At 38.4% G+C, this 22,089-nt stretch overlaps 1 protein-coding gene across 2 annotated transcripts in view; it reads left to right on the top strand.

Moving 5' to 3' along the window:
• The window catches only part of LOC131440701 (glutathione hydrolase 1 proenzyme-like), a 147,510-nt gene that overhangs the window by 37,386 nt on the left and 88,035 nt on the right, over nucleotides 1-22,089 (top strand). For both annotated transcript variants that reach the window (XM_058612214.1, XM_058612213.1), the window contains exon 4: nucleotides 12,436-12,497. In XM_058612214.1, the coding sequence (XP_058468197.1) occupies nucleotides 12,436-12,497 (62 nt within the window). The remainder of the gene's footprint in view (nucleotides 1-12,435; nucleotides 12,498-22,089) is intronic.

The raw sequence follows: 22,089 nt of genomic DNA, 5'->3' as shown, positions 1-22,089 counted from the left end.
AACTTAAGCATACGTATGCTTCGAACTGCTCGTATGGAACGTGCTCTGAGAGTCTACGTTTAACATATTTACGATTTTGGAACAAATATTTTAGGAACCGTTGTTTGTAGGCAGTAAAGGCGTTTAATCCAATGTCAAAAAGGATGGTGCCTGGATAGCATTGGGCACTTTTTAGTAGGCAGAAATTGTACACCGTGTTGCAGCTCTGCTTCATTTCGTCACGATTCAATAGCAATTTTTTTCGGCAACGTTTATGATGGAGCTTCAATGCCGAGGCCCCTAAAATGTACATGAGTGCATTCATCTCATTGTGGGTGTATTCAGTTTGATTTGTTGATTTCAGTGCTTCAAATTTATATGAACACATTTCAGAACTACTAGGGATTGCATCACACAAAAGATCATGATCGTCGAGAATAGGTAAAGCATTGTCCTTTTCACAGTTGGCACCTTCAGCCAATTTCGCATTAGCTGCTATTGCAGCATATTTGAATGCTGTGCCAAATTGATATGCTGTAGGAACATCATTGCTTCCACATCTTCTGCGAATTTCAGAGAAATTGTTCTCTAGTGGGTCCTGGGTGAGATGATTTGTACATAGATATTCAAATTTGAAATTATTTTTCAAATTATACCAAAGCCATCGCAAAGCATATATGTTGCTTATCAGTCCACTTATGAAAACTGGCTTGCGCTGGCATGTTGTAAGCATTTTAACTTCATCGTGGACCTGAAGTTGAAATATAAATATCAATCAATTCTATGCGTGATGTATCATTAATACCTTCTCCAAATCGTAACAAGTTGGTGGTACGAAGTACAAATTTTGCAAGGTCTTTACGGCGGTATCCAAAAAGTCCCAATGGAATGATTCATCTCTAATTGCTGTTTGATACGGCTAAAAAGTATATAGAGGTTAAAAACGCGTACTTATGCCGCATGCTTAAGGCTCGGATCCGTACTGTATTTTACAGTATTGTACTGTATTTTGGACCCAAATACTGCGTACTGTTTTTCACTCTAAAATGTACTGTATTTTTCTTTGTACTGTATTTTGCCTTTCAAAAGTACTGTTTTTTTTTCAAAAAAAAAATACATAATTTTATTCCTTTGACGCTTCGAATTTTGGTATACCGAAAATAGTTTATGTTCCGTGGTAATAAAATAAAAATAATACCTGATGGAGAAATGGCAACGTTTTAATTGCTGGGTGGAAATATTCAAACATCTTAAACGTGCAGATTGCGAATACAAAGACATTGCTATAATAGTTGAGTATATTTTATGCTTACCAGGAACATCAGCATCAGTGGAACGCACATTTTCTGCAGTTAATAAAATTTGGACCACAGATAAGACGTGCTTGGAAGTGGATACACTGGAAGCGATACTGATTGTGAAGTGCAATTTAAAGTACGAATGCGTTGAATTCTACAATTACCTCAAAACAAAACATGGACTGCTTCGTCAAATTTCATGAAAAGAAATATACGAGACGACAACTGCAGAAAGATCGAAATCGAAGGCGATTGAAACGATACAAATGTATTACAATTGATGATTTTTTCATGATTCGTATAATTTGTTATTTTTGATTTGACTAAAATATTTTTATTTTATTTCCACTGAGAAATAAAAAAACATCGAGATGATAAATAAGTATCATCTGATAATAGTTTTCTTTTGTTTTATTCATCATTTTTATATAGAATGTGTACTGTAAAACGTACTGTTTTTTTAAAGCCGATGTACTGTATTTTTTGTTTTTTCTGTAAAATGTACTGTATTTCGAGAAAACAAATATCCGAGCGTTACGCATGCTCTATGATATACTTTTGAGCCAGTTTCTTGGGTGCTTCTAGAATTGAATATGTCAAATAATATGTCGAAGAATTCGGCGTATCTTGCGGTACCATCCGCGCGTTCAGGCATTTCCCCAGACTTAATATAATATTGTAATCCCTTTGATACCGAAGTACTCAATGTGCGTGTTGCTTGGGCCACATTCATGGATGTATATGGTTTCTGATACACATAACGTTCAATTAATTTCGGAACTAGCCTTGGTACCGACGTGTAATCAATATGATACAAAGTTCGTATGTCGTAAAAACTGGCAATCTTTTTCTCAAATACCGCGTTGTGTTTATATAAATTATTTCTAGCATTTTTTATAAGGTGAGGGCTATCATAGAATAAAGCAAGAGAAGTATTTTCGATTTGCAATAACGGTATTTTTTGCGTAACGCCGGACTCACTGGCCATCTTAATGTTCGTTGAACATTGATCCATAACCAAAGCTACTGGTTCCAAACCCCGTTGTTTGAGTGATCTGACTGCTTCTGTAACTAGTTTAAATTGCGCTTTACTTCCAAGTGTGTGGTGTGCCAGTACGTAACCTATTGCCTTAAGGATATGTATATATAAATATAAGTCTCAAAATAATTTCAAAATGCAAATGCTTCTCATACTTTATTTAACTCGATATTCAAATATTATCATGTGGCAGAAGGCATTGCCTGAAGAGTGATGTAGATATCGTTTTTAAAATAACTGACCAGTTTTAAAGTATCGAATTAATAAGGTATTAGGAACTTTTGCATAAGATTACGCTAATGTCATTACGAGGTATTATATAGAGGACATGTGAGGCCAGTAATGTAATTACTAGCAAGTAAGAGTGTAAGGGTAATAATGACGAAATCTTCATATACTTAGTAATGATATTACCGAATTCTCGTGTAGAGGATTCTAATAACAGCTCTTACATCCTTGGTAATCACAATTGTGTTTTTCTTTTTTACTGCCCTTACACTATCATTAATAGTGGAATCACTAGCAATCAATGGCATTACTGGTCCTCGTACAAGAACCCATTTGCACTTTGCATATTTAAATAAAGTGAAATAATACTCTGGTAATGATATTGCCGATCTCTCATATAGACATTTTGCACAAATTGAACAAAAATTGAAACCTGCTTAAAACGATGGTGTTTATTTTGAGTTTTTTTTATGTTCCAATGTTCCATCGCCAATGTACTCACACCGCACACCATTACAGCGATTGCTTCAGTAGCCAAAATTTTTGGATTATTTTTTTCTAGCTTCTTTGGCTTACCATCAGAGGGGAAACCCATGAAAACGTCGGTTCGTGCGTTATACGTCAATTCTGCCTTAATTGACATTCCGTCAATTGCAATAATTACTGCCTTTTCATGTGCCGAAAAGCTCCGTGTTTTTCGTTCTAGTTTGTTCAAAATTTTGTAATTGATACCAGGTGTTATCTGGACATCTGCATTATACCTAGCCAAGGTCTTTTTGTTAGGTAATGTCAGAACATTGGATTTTTGAATCGATCTATATGCTGATGGCCCAGCCAGATAGGTCTCCTGGGCAAATTTTTTTGTCTCTTTATCGTACCTACGACCTCTTGGCTTTTTCACTGCGTTTTTGAGTGAGTTGTACATAACTTTGTTGCTTTTCAAAGTATTGGTAAGTCTTTTTGAATATGCGTTAGACTGTCTTTCTAAGTTTAGAGCCTTCCTCAAAGAAATGATTTTCTTCCTTTTGGCCATATTTGAATGTAACTTCCAATTGCTTTTGTTTTCTGATGCTTTTAATTTTTGTTTAAGAATTTGGTTCTCACTTTGAAGGTGCAATTTTTCAAGCTTTTCTGCTTCATACAAACGTTTGTATGTGATTTGGTAGTCAGTAATGTCATTATATGAATCGAAGGCAGCAAGCGATACAAACTTAAAGTTGTACTTTTTGTCGGAATGGAATGTGGGATCATCATACTTCCAGCTGACAGAGGACTGTTCAATATACTCATTTGTACAATCTAAGCTTCCGTACCCACCACGAGAAACTGTATCGATTTCGCTATCGAGAACAAAGAGTTCAAAAAAGTTGTCGCCAATAGCCGGAACGACATTCGGACGAAGGCTATTAATTTGGTGGATGAAGAAAAATAAGTAAACACACTTTTCAATAATAATATACCCTTCGCACAGGCTGTGCCTAAGGTCTTACCGTTTTCTTGAATTTGAAATATTCTCATACGCCTCTGGATGAAAGTGGTCAGAGCAAATTCGGCGTTGACGAACTGCAGCAATGCCCTTTCTCGAAAATTCGCTGTGAAGTTCTTCTGAACAGCATAACTGCACCCATAAAGCACATCTGCGGACAAATCGGGTTTATTTCTTAGATTAAAAAATAAACAGATAGAGGCTGTCATACAATCCGTATTCCTTTGGGAAAAAATGAAAAGTTTTCTCTGGATTGTATTCCACGTTATTGTAGCACCAGTCAAATTCACACTTTCTACCCATGCTTAAACTTTTTGGAATTGCATTGATAAAACGAAATGGTATGCTATAGTATTAATTCATGCATTGAAAAATAAATTTGTCAGTATTTACAGATTAAACCGATGCGTTAGAGATTGACACAGATGATTTTTATAATTTGTATAATTTTGATGAAGTAGCACAATTTTGTAGTGCTTAAAATTCGCGAGGACGTATACAAATTTGTACATTATAGATTATTCTGTATAAATGGCAACTCTGTTGGTAAATAAAAAAATAAACACAGTCTAGATGACAGGCTGGATATTTTTGATAGGGTAACGTGGCGCCATCATGACACATGTGAGTACTGTCCCAAATAAAGGAATATTCGAAATGACCGTTAAAATGATTGAAGAATCTAATTTGAGTGTCCTGTCTGTTAGTCTGTGATTCCAGTTCCTGGACGACTGCTTCAATCCGTAAATGGCTTTGTTCAACCGACAGACTCGTTTATTTCCCGCCTCAAAGCCAGGTGGCGGTCGCATGTAGATTTCCTCGTCCAATGAACCGTTCAAGAACGCACTTTTGACGTCCATTTGGTGAACATGCCAACCTTCCTGATTTGCGAGCGCTAGAAGAATCCGTACCGTGGCCATTTTGACCACCGGTGAGTAGGTCTCGACAAAGTCAAACCCCTGCCGCTGCGTGAACCCGCGAGTCACCAACCTTGCTTTGTACTTATCAATCGACCCATCACTATTCCGCTTGATTTTGAACACCCATTTACTATCGACGATTTTCTTTCCAGTGGGCAGCTCTACCAAACTCCAGGTGTCGTTCCTTTCTAGTGAATCAAGCTCCTCGTGAATCGCCTGCTTCCACAATGGCCAATCTTCCCGCTTTCTCAGCTCGTTAACATCGGATGGTATCGCGTCGACAAATTGTTCGGCACTGAGAGCAAACGCCGATACATTCATGTCGTAATCCTTTTGCCAGATCGGCCGCACTTTTTCCCTCTCACTTCGTCTCGGTTCTGCACTTTCTTCACTATCAGCCAAGTCTTCCGATTCTTCTTGCGAAAAGAATTCATCTTCCGAACCGTGATTGTCCGGTACCACTTCGTTTACCGTTAACTCTTCGATCGGTTTCGACATGCGCTCTTCGATTACAACTGTATCACTTTCATTCCTTTCGTTTTCCTCAACGCACGGTCGAAACACTAGTTCGTTTTCGTTAAAGATTACATCGCGCGCGATGAATACCTTTTTACCGTTCCACACGCGATACCCATTCGGAGCGTACCCAACAAACTTCACCTTTTCAGTCTTCGGGTCTAGTTTCTTACGCAATTGCTTAGGGACATGAACGTAACAGTCACTACCGAACACGCGCAACTTGGATACATTCGGTTTGTTCCTGCTCCAAGCTTCATACGGAGTAATGTCACCTTCGACCGCGACGCTCGGACTCCGGTTCAACACATACGCACTAGTGTAAACCGCTTCGCCCCACAGTCGTTTCGAAACACCGCTAGCTTCAAGCATAGAACGCACTTTTTCTACTACAGTACGATTTAAACGTTCACTCACCCCGTTTTGTTCCGGTGTATAGGGGACGGTACACTCCAACTGGATACCGCGTTTCTTGCAAAAGTTTTTCATCACTTTACCTGTATACTCGCCTCCGTTGTCGCACCGAAGGCGCGAAATCCGCTTGCCGAAATGAACTGTCGACATGGCCTCGTACTCCATGAACCGTTCAAGCACCTCGTCTTTGGACTTCATCAGATAGATAACAGCTACATGTGTGAAATCATCCGTGAACGTAACGAAGTATGAACTGCCATCCCATGCTACAGGGGTAACAGGTCCGCATACGTCACTGTGCACAATTTCCAATGGACGACTAGCACGCTTCTCCCCATGGCTCCGGAACGGTTCTCTCGTTTGTTTACCTTTGTGCCATCCATCTCCAAACCGTCAACCAAGTCCTTCTTCATAAGCTTGAGGAGATTGTCGTTCCCCAAGTGACCAAATCTGTGGTGCCACAGCATCAGTTCACGGTTGACTCTGCCAGTCACCAACACTTTTCCATCCGGCTCGCCCTGGTTGAACCGAAAATCCATCGCATAGAGCCTGCTAGATTGTTTACCAGTTGCCACAATCTCGCCATCAGCCTCTACAGTTACGTTATCGTTCAAGAACACAATCTTCTTTCCGGTACTTTCCAGCCGTCTGAGCGATACCAGGTTTAACGACAACTCTGGTATCAACAGAACGTCGTTCATGATTATCTGGATCTGTTCCCCTTCGACTATGGTGTACGCAACGACTCTCCCTTTGTATCGTGCCAGCAAGTTGGTGCCACTTTTTGCTGTTTGAATCACTACCGGGTCACGTAGCTTTTCAAGCCTCTGGAACAACGACTTATCGTTCGACATATGTTCGGAAGCGCCGCTATCCAGATACCATTTAGATTCCTCTCTGGAACTCACAGCCGCTATCCCTCGAACATCCGTCGCAACGAACGAAACAGCTTTAGTGCCGACATTCGCCTTCTCTCCCTTGTCCGCAGATTCTCGTTCTTGTCCCTTCTTATCCTTCAACTTGGGACACTGGAACTTTTTGTGTCCGACACCGCCACAGCTGAAACATTTCAGTTTACCTGGCGCACCAGATTTCCCAGAAAAGGCAGCTCCTTCCGATTCCGCTTCAGCTCGCTGTCCCCTGCGTTTTGCTTCAACGTCCAGATAATTTCGTCGTACCAAATCCATGGTCAGTCGTTCCGATACTGCTTCCATGGCCGACGTAACCGCGTCGTACGATTCCGGCATCGTCAGCATCAGATGACATATCACATCTTCTTCTTCCAATCGTGCTCCGGCTCCTTTAACTTCACGTACCAGCCGGTCGAAACGAAGAAAGTGATCCTGCAGCGGCTCATTTTCGTTGTACCGCATCGAAAGCAGCTGCTTTTTCAACAGGAACCGACTCGTGATGCTTTTTTTCTCGAAGATGTTGTGAAGAGCATCCCAGATCTGCTTCGGACTGTTTTTGTCCTTCACATACTCCAGATGACTGTCTGCGATTGTCTGGATCAGCACGGATCGACATTTGTTGTCTTGCCGCACACGATTTGCACGCTGAACTGTCTTCGCAGCTTTCGTCTCAGCGCTGTCTGCATCCGGAATCACCCAGAAGGGCTCCTCCTCCGCCTCCTTCTCGATGCAATGCCGAATCTCCAACTGCAACAGGTACGCCTGTACCCGGAAGCTCCAATTGTTGAATCCGGTCCCGTCGAAAGGTTTTATCCGGAGGGATTTTGCCTCATCCTCCATTCCGCAGGAAAAAATTTTGACTTTTTTTTTTTTAAAAAAACTTCTTCACGTTATTTTGCTGGGCCCATAACCTCTCAGCAGAGCAAAAGAAAAACACGTGTGTGTTTAATGGAACGAATAACAGAAGTAAATTTATTTAGTTTTTCTCTTGACAGCTTCAATACGGTAGATCGGTAGAAGGTGTGCACATCACAGTACACGGTAAATGTAGGGTATGATAATTGCAGTTGTTATCCTCCAACAGTTTTGTCTTTTCTTACGTTCTTCATACCCATAGTTACACTCGTATAAAGCAGACGCAAAAAGTATACAATCGGTGTTTTATTCTACCGCGCATGTGGAATCCGAAAAGTCCCCGGTCGACTTGTGTTGTATTCCTTTCGTCCCGGAATAATCCGTTTAGTGACCTGTTTAGTATCGATGTTTCTCGAACGACAATTACTTGGTTCATTATAAAATATTTGCACAAAATATTTTCATTTTAATTTGTGATTTGTCCGTTGGTTAATAAAATTAACCTCATCACTACAATCATATAATTAATAGCTCATACGGAAAAGTTTGATTATTTTATTCCTTACTTTTTGTGAATCTGTATTAATTTTAGTAAATCTGTATAAATCTGTACTCTGTATTAAGTCTGTATGTGCATGTGAAAATCTTAAAACAGATAAATCTGTATAAATGGCATCTCTGATAGACTGTTTTTTTTTTCATTTACCAACAGAGTTGCCAAGTATCTGTAATGTACTGTTTTGTATACGTCCATGCGGAATTCATGGAGTTGTACAGATATATGTATTAAATCTGTACAACTCCATGAATTCCGCAAAACTAAAACTAAACACAGAATTGTGCTATTTTATTATGTTCCAAGGCAATGCAAAATAGAACCCATGTTTTGTTACGATATTTACTTGCTTCTGTTCTGTCTCCACTTAATTTCGGGTGACAATTACCAATCACAATCATAATCAAAAATAGCCTAGATTCATTTTACATCGGATTCGATAATAAACTTTTTAAACATTCCGTGCGAAAAACTATCTAAAAATAATAAATATAACAGCCATGTATACACCACAGACCAATAATCGGTTTCTCGTACCTTAGAAGTAATTTTTCTGTTGCCTTCGAACATCAGTCCAATTCTTGTGATTAACCATATGCGAAACGCTAGAATGTATCCCAGTTTAGCATCAAACGATACGTGTATTCGAACATCATTCGAACGAACGAAAAGTCCCGTTCCCGTTTACGGACGAAAAGACGAAAGGCTGTGGTTTCGATTCGTCAGTTTAATGTTGCGAATCAACCGTTCGAACACATTGAAAAAAGTTTAACAGATTTCCAACAAATTTATTTTCAAATCTAAAGGTGATCTGCAAACAAATCATAAATTTGCTGTTTTTTTTTCTGGCGAGCCTTCGAATATATGCGCGGTTTAAAGCTTTTGCGGATCAAATTTTACATCTATTAGGTACTTTATGGAAAATGTTTACCCATGGCTTGTAAACTGCTTTATTTTATTATCAATGCATGATTTTACCAATGTAATAAATTTGTAAACTATCGAAAACATGAAAAAATTTCAAGAAAAATGCAACATATTTTTCGCAGATATTACTGATCGGACTGCTATTTTAAATATTTTTTGGTTTTCTCAACAGAAAGGTATTAGAATTGCTGGAAAACCCGACTATCGAACGGAGCCTCGGAGAGCCATAGTGTTATATACCATTTGACTCATTTCAAAATTCTCATTTTCTTTTTCAAAATTCTCAGTTATTTTACCCTGATTTATTAAAATTTGTTATCACAAAAACGTCAAGTTACAAGAAAATGTTTTAGAAAGTTGGAGAGATGATATATAAAAAAGTTTCCCGAGGAAAAACTTTACACTTAACTTAACAAAAATTTAACAATTCTCGAAAAACGATGTTTTTATAGGAATAAATGTTTCTGAGCAATGAAATATTATTTTCCAAACTATGTTCAATGAAAAAGCTCATGGGAAGCTACTTTCTAAATTCAGTCAATTTCAAAATATATATGAAGAACTAAAAGGAGAAAATTAATATTTCATATATACCTTTTTCTCAAATTAGTCTGAGTTCTCCATCGCCAAATTTGTAATGCTCTTGAAATTTTGAATAAATTATTCTTTGACATCAAGACGATGTAAGTAGCTGTTTTCGAGATTTTTTGAAAACAAAATCGCACGTTTATAAAAATTCACAATTTTAATAAATTAGGTGCGCTTTTCCATAAGCAATGCCAAGGCGGATTGTATTAAAGTTGCCAAGTATAGTATTGAAGATATAATTTGAGAAAAATTAAAAGACAATCATCATTTTTCAAAAAAAAAACTTTATTATTTCCCATCGGCACCAATACATATTACAGTTTTTATGGTTTGAACATCTTAATAATCGTCCCGGGTTGGCGGTTCAATACATAGGGCGCTGGTCTTACAAATCAGTTGTCCTATGTTCGAGCCCCCACCTGGAAGGATTCGTAGTGTCAGTAGAATCGTAGCACCAGCCATGCACTGGTTCTGTACACTCTGAATCGGCAGCGAAGTTTGTTGAAACAGAAGGTCAAATTCCACTACAGGAATGTAATACCAAGGCTTTGCTTTACATCTTAATAATAATATACTTTAACTTAATTAAGCTTTTTTTTAGCGATTATTTTTTGTAGATTTATTTATATTATGATAGCCCATTTCTATATCTGATGAAAAAAATTTCGCGGCAATTTTATTTTCTGTACTGAAATGAAGCAATGATATTATTGTGTACCTTGAATCATTTTTGTTTGTTGATAAATATCTTTCGCTTCTACAGCTCTATCGTCATATTCCTTTTGTGACGTATAAAGGACTATTCACACGTATCCGGTCTGGTTCAGTGCCGGCACAACACCGTGCACGGATACTGATATTATTTCATTCGATTTCTATGCGCGCATTCACACCTATCCAGCACAGTGCCGTTTCAGTGCAGCTCGCCGTCAGTGTTGCGTCCGTCCGGCAAACTCAAATTCGTCGTCACCGATATTTTTCATTTTCACTGAAATCGGTATGTCATTGCATTGGCTGTGCCGGAACGGAAACAGCACGGAAACGGAACGGAAGGGTACCGATAAAAAAGAACACGGACGGCGCACTGAAGGCACTTTCACTGAACCGTCACGGAACTGAAATGTGTGAATAGTCCTTAATCAAACGAGATTGTTGTGAAATTATCTTGATTCTTTTTAGAAGCCCAATCGTATAAAGCTTTCGCATTTGTTATTGGATGATCATGTTTTCTTGTCAAGCTAGCTCTTGTTGCCATTCGTTTCACTGTTCCAACGATTGCATCACATAGTCACTAACAGTGCAAGGTTGTGAAGAAATGCCACTCCGAATCAATGTTGTATTTCGTTTCAAATTTACAGACGTTCGCGAAATTTTTTCTATTTTTATATTAAGAAGCTGGGGCAGGTCCGATACAAAAAATAGCCTTTTTTATATTCATTCGTTGTTTTACAAACTTTATAAAATTGGCAATGAAAACTTGCACAGCAATTGTGTCATTGAAGACTTCTGATATAATAACGAAACTTAAGTTTTAAATCGTGTCTGATGAATTATAATATATATTAAGTCAGGCCCGTGCGCAGAATCATTCAGGGGGGGGGGGGGGGGGGTGTTTCAAGGGGAGAGGTGGGTGTCCACTATATTGACAATGTAAAACGAATTCTGACAGGCTCGTGCGCAGAAAACATTGAAGGGGGGGGGGCAATTTTGTCGAACATTTTTTAGCGAAAACGATAAAGGAAATAGTTCCCCTGCATGTAAGTATTGGACTTTACTCTAGAGAAAAGATGCGCGTTATTGAGAGCTGGTAGTCGGTACTTCGGGCACGCACTATACAAATGCGTAACATCGATGACTGCATTTCCAGTAACACTTGACAGAAAGTGGGAAAGGCGCCAAAATTTGAAAAAGAAAGTTGCGTCATCCACAATATTGAAACTGTAAAAAAAATTCAACAAACGTAGTATGAATTGTCAAGTTATTTGCACTTTAATATAATAAGTACTCCATTGTTCATGAATCTTAACTTAAAAAAAAATCTTCATGGGGAAGGTTAAAAACCCCAAACCCTCCCCCCCCCCTGTGCACGGGCCTGTATTAAGTGGATGAATTGTTGCTTCATCATTATTCCAATGCACAGTGGATCAAAAGCCCAATTTTAGGTGCTTAATTGATAACTCATTAAAAACGGGGTTTTCTAGGTACAGTATCCTCAGCAAAGTAGTTTAGAATAATAGGCGCCATCTTTTGGAAAATTTGATTAATGTGAATAATCCCCCTAAAAGTGAGATAAAAATATAAATTTAGCTCGGGGTCAAAACAGGACTAAGTAACTTCGACAAAGTTGCACAGAAAGTTATTTCAAACAAATTTGCAGAAGGTTCTCTTCCCATAATTTGAGTGTAATTCATGATATAATGTATTTTATGAAAAAAGTATCCTAAAACCAGTTAGTATCAGAAAACACACACACACACACACATATATATATATATATATATATATATATATATATATATATATATATATATATATATATATATATATATATATATATATATATATATATATATATATATATATATATATATATATATATATATATATATATATATATATATATATATTATATATACATATGTGTGTGTGTGTGTGTGTGTGTGTGTGTGTGTGTGTGTTAAAAGCATGTTTTTTAATGTAAACACTTATTTTTTGCAGAGATTTTCTTAAAAAAAACGGAACCGTGATTGATGCCACTTTAGCAACTATGTTTTGTGCAGGTAGGATATTAATATACGTACACATGAGCAATACACTTCATTGAATCTACATGTATCTATTAAACAGTCATTACTTCTTATATGATTATAAGAAATTATAAGTGGATTAAAACACTTAGTGATGTGAATACTTTCGTATATTATTTATTTTCTCCTATATATTACAGCAGAAATTCCACGAAATACTACAATTATTAACAAGATATCCAGCTCTCACATTTTGCCAAAAGAGTAGAACTGCGCACTTATACAATAAACATGATATGTTAATATGGTTTACTTGGTTACTAACTCTGATGATCTGCAATTTAGAGAAATTCACTAGCCAATATAAAGAGGTAGCTTATGAAAAATTACTCTTGAAATTAATATTTTTACACTAAGCACCCTTCCTCCGGAACCAGAGGTTTGATCGAATAAAAATTGAGATATTATTATGGCATCTTAAGACATTTCAGTTAAATCTAAGATGGTGAAAATCGGTTGAGCCATCTCCGAGAAAAGTGAGTGACATTATTTTCACTTTATTTGGTGCATATCACAATGAAATTCGGGAACTTTGCCTCGGTTTAAGTGTGATTGCACAGCCTTTCTATATGAGAAAGACAAAAAGTTTAGAAAAGATTTTCGAAGATTTTTTGTTGCATCTGCTAGATTGATATACCACATTTCAATTTAAGTTAGTGAAAATCTATTCAAGCATATGTCAGAAAGAGCTGTGAGCTCCATTTTGTCACATTTGATTACTTTTGTTGGTACTTTTGGAACCAAAAACTGGTGTGTCGACATAAAGCAATTCCATGCGGAATCGGCTGATTGTTGGCACGACCCCCTTCGATTTGCATGAAACTTTGAATGTGTGTTTTTTTTAGCGAGTGAAGTATTTTTCACTGGTCTAGAGTTTTTTTCACTCAAGACTAATTTTTGAAAAGGACGTACGCGTTTAGCCATATTATTTTTAAGCAATTATAACTAGAAATCTATAGCTTCTACAAAAAATATGCCTAGGAAAAAGATTTGTAGGTAATCAGTTGGACTTTCTAAAAAAATATACAATGAAAAAAAAATCTTCCGAATGGATATTTCTTGAGAATACGCCCTTTTTGAAATTAGTCTGGCTGCTCTCTATCGCCAAATTTATTATTTTAATAATATTCTTGAAATTTTGAAAAACTTGTTCTTAGACATCAAGACGATGCGAGTAGCTGTTTTTGAGATATTTAGAAAACAAATGGAAGAAAAATCGCTGGTTTTTAAAAATCACTAGTTTTTTTTATTCGGCTCTTTTACACTTAAGCTCAACGCGGCCGTTTTACAATAAAAAAATATTTATTTTTTTTTTCGCTGGATCTTGTAGTAATTTTTTCTTTGGAGGATAGACGCTTTCGCTGTTATCTACCGAATGAAGGGAGAGCAGTGGTTCGCTATTCACGCTCCCGTCCATTGGTTCGGAATCACTGTTAGTGGCGGAACAATCGTTACTTATTTGACAGGCGTTGGGTTGGTTGTTAACTGCAGCAAGTATACTTTGTTCTATATGGGATACTGATGGTTTCGTTGAGGGGGATGCTTTATTGTTGTTGGTGGCTGTCACCGGTGTACTGGGGTTGGTGTGAAGGAAGCACCGAAAGAATTGAATATGAATAAATACATGGTCTCACTGGTAAAATAATTGGTTGAAGAGCAAGGAGTATTGGCTGCTCCTAACACAAGATGTGGCCGTCCTTTGGATCCCGATATAAAACGTGAAGAAATGCAGTTCTTCAACGACGATTATATAAGTAGAACTATGACAGGACAACGAGATTACGTTTCTATCAGAACTAATAGTGGACGTGAATCAGTTCCGAAACGACTTTTGCCATCAAGTCTAAATGAAACTTTTCAACGATTCGAAAAGGTCAGTAAACACCAAATTTCATTCAGTACTTTAGCGGCGTTAGGACCAAGCCCTTGTAAACTTCTCAATACTTCAGGTTCTCATAATGTATGTGTATAATTCATGAATATGTTCACTTTTTGAAGATATTTTAACGCGCTCAATTTTCTCAGAAATGGCTGAACCGATTTTAACAAACTTATGCTCGTTTGAAAGCTACTCTCGGACCAGTGATCAAGTTCGAAGAGTTTTGGTTCCGGAGATATGATTGTATAAGTGACGTAACCGACAAAACGCGTTGTATTTTTACGCGCTCAATTTTCTCAGAGATGGTTGAACCGATTTTCACAAACTTATACTCGTTTGAAAGTGACTGCTAGGCCATTGATCAAGTTCAAAGATAAAATGTCTGTGGTTTTTGGTTCCGGAGATATGATTGTATAAGTTACGTAACCGACAAAACATGTTGTATATTTATGCGCTCAATTTTCTCAAAGATGGCTGAACCAATTTTAATAAACCTATGCTCGTTTGAAAATTACTATCGGACCATTGATCAAGTTTGAAGACCAAATGGCTGTGACTTTTGGTTTCGGAGATATAATGGTATAAGTGACGTAACCGACAAAACATGTTGTTTTTTACCGCTCTAATGTATATAAGGGTGCCAATATTTTGTGATCACTTCTAATTTCGTAAAGCGCTATTGTTCAAAAGTTTAAGCACCTCGAAAATAGTCCTCATGCAAATTTTTAGCTAAATCGAACATGGGTAAAGGGTGCCCTGCGGTTGAAGTTTGAAAATTTTCGATCTTGAAAAAGCACCATAGGGGGAAGTACATGAAATTTCCGAAATCGAAATATTTTTTTTTGATGCCAAAAATCTTAAAATTGAAATATGTTTTTATGAGACTGTTTTGAAGAAAGAGAAAGGCATTATCACACCACTAGGTGTATTAAGAAGGGTTTTTTTTCATAAATATGTTTATTTCACAAGACAATATACATTAGCATCCACAATACATAGCACTTTCAACCTAATACATTTCAAATATCATATTAGTATGTATGGCTTTATTCAATCGTTAATCTAAACACTGTTTTTATCAAGCGATTTGCTATTGTAAATTACATTAGGAATAAACATTTATTTAGTTCATTTTTGTTTGTTTTTGTGTTGCAAATGGATTTAAGTGTTCCGAAACGTTGAAAATGTTAGAAAAGGCCTTTGGTGAATCGTGTCTAGGAAAAACACAGGCATACGAGTGGTATAAACGCTTCAAAGGTGGCCGTACAAGCTTGGATCATGATGAGATCCCTGGCCGCCCAACAACATCTGTTACTGAAGAAAACATTGAATCGGCGAAGCAAATCGCTTTGTACCGATTAGAGAGATTGCTGTGTTGTTGGACATCTCTTATGGATCAGCCGAACACATTTTAACTGATGTTTTGGGTTTGAAACGCGTCTCTGGTGCCAAAAAAGCTAAATTTCATTCAAAAACAGCGTCGTGTTGATGTGGCCAAAGAGATGATTTCCAACGCAGATAGTGACCCCACATTCATCGAATGCATCATAACTGGTGATGAGGTGTGGATCTATGAATATGACGTCGAAACCGCAAAACTATCGACCGAATGGCGCTTCGAAGGCGAGCCGTTGTTCTAAATTTTCATCCATTATAAAAATCGCCACACGAAAATTTTTCAACTTCTTTGTATAGACGCCAAACAAAAACTAATCGTACGATATGCGTCAAAATTTGACAGAATGTGTATAAAAGAGAATAAAAGTTTACCGGGAATGGAAATTATGTGAAATTTCAGAGTTATGCGGTTTTTTATGCAGTACGTAAACTCGCAGAAAAAGACTTCAGTGTACAAGTAAGTTCACTAATTTCCCTACGAAAAAAATCAAGAAACGACAGAATCAAATAATGTCCCAAAGGAAATAACTAAATCAGGTATATAATAGAACAGAAACATCGCCACTTGTTACCAAACACCCCACCTAAGTTTTTACAATATAAATTTAATATTGCAAAGAATAATTCATTTAAAAAAAGATGCTTGTGAAAACAACATATCTATAGTTCAACGACAAAAGGTCCTAACTGAAAATGACAGTTTTTCTTTGTTAGTTTTGCTTTCACGATTTACCGAATCTATTTTATATTTGACGTCATACTCTTCGAATAACTTTTCAAAGATTTCGGGAACGACTCCGTAATTATCAAAAGAAAAAGTAAACTAAGAGGGGCTCTCATTTGCAGTTAGGCCCATGTGTGGAACTATAGACATAGTTTTTCATTTATTGAACGTGTCGGTCTGCTCTCTGCTACAAAGTTTCATCAACCATAATACGTTGGTTCGTATCACAACAGTCTGTCTCACTAATTGAAAGTTCTATTCTCATTGAACTTTCTTTTCCTCTGACGAGTCCTCGTCATCATGCTCCTGCTCGTGCTCTTCAGATTCCGATTTCTTACTAGCTGCTTTATGGTATACTTTTTTGTCACTACTACTGCCTGTAGTATCACTAGCTACATTCGTTGCTTCAGTTTTATTTTCGTCGTGATGCAACGCAATTGGTGATGGTTGATGGGCTCGACTACCCTCGTGAATATTTTTCAGAATCTGTTCCACTGGAACCGGTCGTACGAAGCGCGGGAATTTTAAAATGAAAATTCCGGTTCTTTTTTGATCATAAGATATAACTATTTCAAGTTTGTTTGTATCAGTTCATCACATTTATTCAATGTAAGATAGCTGTCTATTGGTTGAACTTATGGAAGAGGAAGGAGTCTTACATAAAACAAACCTTAAGTTAAAACTCCAATGAACTTAACGAAGTAATAAAGAAGCTTCATGTAAGGAAGGTCACGACAACCAAAAACGTCGCGAACTGGAGAATTGGATAGTCTACCTTGAGTACGCAAAGAATTTATTAGTTGAGATCTGACATCACTATACTCCACGCATGTCCAAGCGGCATGATTGAACATGAGTCTGGACATCACACGAATGAAATCCCTACTCACATCCAGTCCCGTGAACCTTGCCTTTGTCGATATTTTAGGAATAATTGAGTGCATCTACCGACCCAGATCATCTCTATGCCAAGAAGCTTGTCAGCTAGCAAGTTTTGTTTGGGCTATAAAATTCGTTGAAAGCAATCGGTACTCTGCATCAACCGGAGGCTGGGCACTCACTCTCGTCCTTTATCGGTTTTGGGGTGTTGGGCCAGGACGGACAAGTGGCCTTAGACGATGTACCCGAGAGTTGCGTATCACCAAAGAGGTACAATTTTTACCCGGTTCACGAGCAATCAAACACTACGCGGAGGAAGGGGGGAGAGGGGCGATATACCTAATTCGGTAGCACACACACCGGGTTTATTCGATATCACACGGCCTTTTGTGAATTTATAGTACTATATTCGGCAACGGCCCGATCAGGCGTGGTTGCCCCAATTCACTGTTGAATGTAGATGTCGAACAAAGCGCACTGAATGTGCATGGATTACTTACTCGATCAACATGATGAACATCCCCCTTCAGCCGATCATCTCCGAATTCTGGTAGTCACTTGGGTTTGCGTTCCGATGATGTCTTCCTTTGCCTCGCAAAGGACCGCCGCTGTCACCACTTGTAGGCTCCCGGCCGAGCGGTGGCGGGTGGCAGAATAACGAAGATGACGTTTCTTTTAGTTCTATACGGAGTAATACCACGAAATTCACCTTTTTTCTGAGTTTATAGTTTATCTTTTTATGCTTTTCACTTAACAGCTACTTATTCTCAATAGTGCAGGATTAGGCTGTTTTGGGAGTTCTTTCCCACAATCTAACAAAAGTCACTAACGATTGTTAATAAGGCTAACACTTCACGCAGTCTCACTAAGTTCGGCATATCATTAAGTTTACGCACATATGAACGTATGTCCTACTGCAGTACAATCTAGTGCATACTCCACTAGTTTGAAAATCTATTCACAACACTTCATGGTGATCTCAAACACTACAGATGAATCTGTTAAATCTCTATTCATTACAGCAATTTTCACTTCTTTAGATGCCTTCCGAAAACATTATTACTTGCTTGATTTTGAGGTCACTTGATACTTGACCCTCACAATGCACACTATGCATACTCCTACGGCTTACTGTATTACACTCCGAACTAGACTTAACTTTTCACTTAATTCTTCAGAAATTGAGTCTGGTCTGTGCTGAACCGAGCTGAACTCTAACTTTTCACTTAATTCTTCAGAAATTGAGTCTGGTCTGTGCTGAACCGAGCTGAACTCTAACTTTTCACTTAATTCTTCAGCAATTGAGTCTGGTCTGTGCTGAACCGAGCTGAACTCTACTTTTCACTTAATTCTTCAGAAATTGCGTCTGGTCTGAGCTGAACCGAGCTGGACTCTAACTTTTCACTTAATTCTTCAGAAATTGAGTCTGGTCTGAGCTGAACCGAGCTGGACTCTACTGAACTGAACTCTGATTTTTTTCCGACTAGTGGTTTTTATGTTCCTAACATTTCACTAGCTGTTCGGCCTAAACCCGAGACCATCGTGAACGTTACCGCGGTTGTCCGTGAAATTTCTTTGTTTACGCAGAGCACCTCAGTGTCGCGTAAACAAAAAACACCTCAGCAACCCCGAGCACATTCCAAGAGCGCGTAAACAAAAACTGCTGCGCCAATGCAAACCAGCAAATTTGCTAAGGACGCTGCACTCGCGACACTAGTTGATTCCCGCCGCATGATCAATACTGTTTCACTAGACCGTTCTCCCTTTTTCTTTGCTTAGGTCTTCACTTTGGTCCAAGGGACCTTTGCAGTAATCGATTCTACTCGGTGTTTTTTTTTTCTCGCACGTGATTTCTTCGACCGATAGAGCATATCCCGGAGAATCTCACCCGGGGCCATTAACATACGATAATCTGGCCATCACGGACCAACGCGATGCCAACCCGATGCTTTTTTATCGTATAATCAATCACCACGCGGTCCGGTAACTTTTTCCCGGCACTTGTTTTATCGTTCGACAGAAAAGAACGATCTGTCCTGGTTGGCATCCACGAGATAAGAGAGCGAGTTCTTCTTCTAGGTCCTAGCTGAACCCTTTCCGTTGGCTCGTTCCTGCCAATTTTGGCGGATGGTCCAATACGCGTTGAGATCGGTGTTGCCAGTCAAGTGCGTTCCGGAATTTGGTAGCAACTCGGGATTTGAAACGACGGTTATTTATCTAATTATTTTCTCTTATCGCTCCTATAAACAATTTTTAAACTACACATATATACAGCAAAGTTTATGGTAAATGGGCACATGTAACAATGATTTGCTGAATTTTATCCAAGTCCGACTACCGGTACATTTTATTCCAAAAATTCGCCATAGAGAATCTTAAAAACATTGTGTAGGTCTTATTAGTGTATGATTAAACGAACCGAATTTTACTCTTTCGATATCCAGCTTTCGGTTCCGGAAATGCCGACAATAATAAACTAATGCCTCTATTGGTACTCTATTTATTCTGCAAAAAACCTTGATTGAACACTAGGTTGCGGTCGATGCTCGTCGGCTTGATGGTACTGGCAACGCCTGTTTGGTGGCAACTGCTACGGGGCGATGGAATTGCGATGTGATGACCACAGTGTCCAGATGAAGCAGCAACTTGACTTATAAAGAACGGAGGCCTGCGCCTGGACCGGAGAGTGGTACTGCGCACACTTTTCACAAGTGTCTAACACTAAATCGAGTGGGATTTTAATGTTTTTGGTCATTTCCGCCAAACCCTGCCGATGCCCTGCCCTTAAGCTTCGCCAATATTAACCGTATTTCACACTCGCACTCGCAACAAGAGTTTGTGTGGATCTTCTGAACGGTTTAACTTCTGATTCATTTGGATCGACTTTCACAAACTATTTTCGCAAATGAAACGCACTGTAACGTTGGTTTGTGACCCGCTGCTACGGTCTTCACTCTTCCGGGCTGGTAATCTACTACAGAGCGCGCAAAGGTTTTCCCACGGGTTTTATCTGCTTGCTGTCCGTTTTCCATCGCATACCCACCGCCAACTACATTCTACGCTGCGATGATGACGATGATGACGACGATGACAGTGTAAAGACAGATGACAGTTACAATGTATAATCGTTTTTCTGGTTAGATTAAAACAGGTTTTTTATTTAACACAAGCTAACAGCAAAATTCAATAAATTCAGCCAGATTTTTTTTTGTCATTTTTCAAATTTATCAAAAATACACCTGAGAGGCTGAACTGGAGCATGAAAACTGTCTATTTCCAGTAAAATTTGATCGTTTGATCACTTTTCGAAGAAATCCCAGTTTCTTTCACGTCATTCGACAAAGACGTTTGAGAATCATTGTATTTTATTTCAGTTTGTGTATATGTAAGATCTGAGATTTGTGGCTCCACTCGGCGAACAACTTTCAATGTTCAAAATGGGATAAAATAAACGGTATAACACAAATAGTAAATTGTTGCACATGCCACACAGCTAACACAACAATTTTCTATCAGTCTCATTTTTAATGCTCAAAATTTGTCTAGACCACTTTTTAAATATTTCTATTTACACTAAGTACAAAAACATCAAAATTTTTCGCTCACGTTTGATTGTGTTGCTAGGTATTATGATAAATGGCTCAAACGCCAACCTAAACGTTTAATTTGAATAATGTAGACAGGATACTGGCTATTGTTTTCGATCGACTACTTACTAGTGCTCAAAAAAAATCTATACAACATATTGTCTCGTTGTTGGGCTCAGTACTTATTATCTTTCAATCGTAGACCATGCAAGTCTCTGTTGTACAACTCGATTCATCTTGCCTCTTCCTCTGATACCAGTCAGATCATTGTCAAGGACCAGTTTAACCTAGTTGTTCTCCGACATTCTAGCAACATATCGAGCCCACAGTAACCGCCCGACCTTGGCCGTTTGGACGAGGGCTGGTTCTCCCAGTAACTGATGCAGTTCATGGTTCATTCGCTTTCTTGTCTTCCATCCGCACTCCACCACATATGGTTTGCAATACCTTTTCTCTGCTGTCATTATCGGCAGTCACCAGTGAACACAAGTACATGAACTCGTCGACCATTTCGATTTCATCCCCGCCATTTAGAACTCGAAATGGGTGGCTGACACTATCTTCTGTCGATCCCCTGCTTTTCAAGTACTTTGTCTTTGACACATTGATATCAAGTCCGATCGGCCTGGCTTCTCAATATTCTCAAAGTTGCGTGCAATAATGTTAATGTCATCAGCAAAACCAAGTAGCTGGACGGACTTTTTGAAAATCGTGCTGCTCGTTTTTTTTTCACACCATCCAATGCAATGTTGAATAGCAGACACGAAAGGCCTTCAGCTTGCCGTAACCCTCTGCGAGTTTCGTACGGACTCGAGTTTATTCTCGATATTCGAACAACGCACACACTCGATTCATCGTAGCCTTGATCAACCGTATCAGTTTATCCGGGAATCCGTAGTCGTGCATGCTTTTCCACAGCTAATCTCGATCGATTGTGTCGTAGGTTGATTTGAAATAAAAAAAGTACGGGGGTGTAATGTCAGAGACGTAACTGGATGTCGTGAATACGAATAAAACTGACACGATTTCTTTATACTTTCGAATTCGACTTGATAATTGACCGATTGTGTTAATTGCGAAATTTTCCTCTCTTTTTTT

This window comes from Malaya genurostris, chromosome 1 (genome assembly GCF_030247185.1).
Source record: "Malaya genurostris strain Urasoe2022 chromosome 1, Malgen_1.1, whole genome shotgun sequence".
Classification (NCBI taxonomy): Eukaryota; Metazoa; Arthropoda; class Insecta; order Diptera; family Culicidae; genus Malaya; species Malaya genurostris.
The sequence above is the reverse complement of the archived record's forward strand: the minus strand, read 5'-3'. Positions and strand labels throughout refer to the sequence as shown.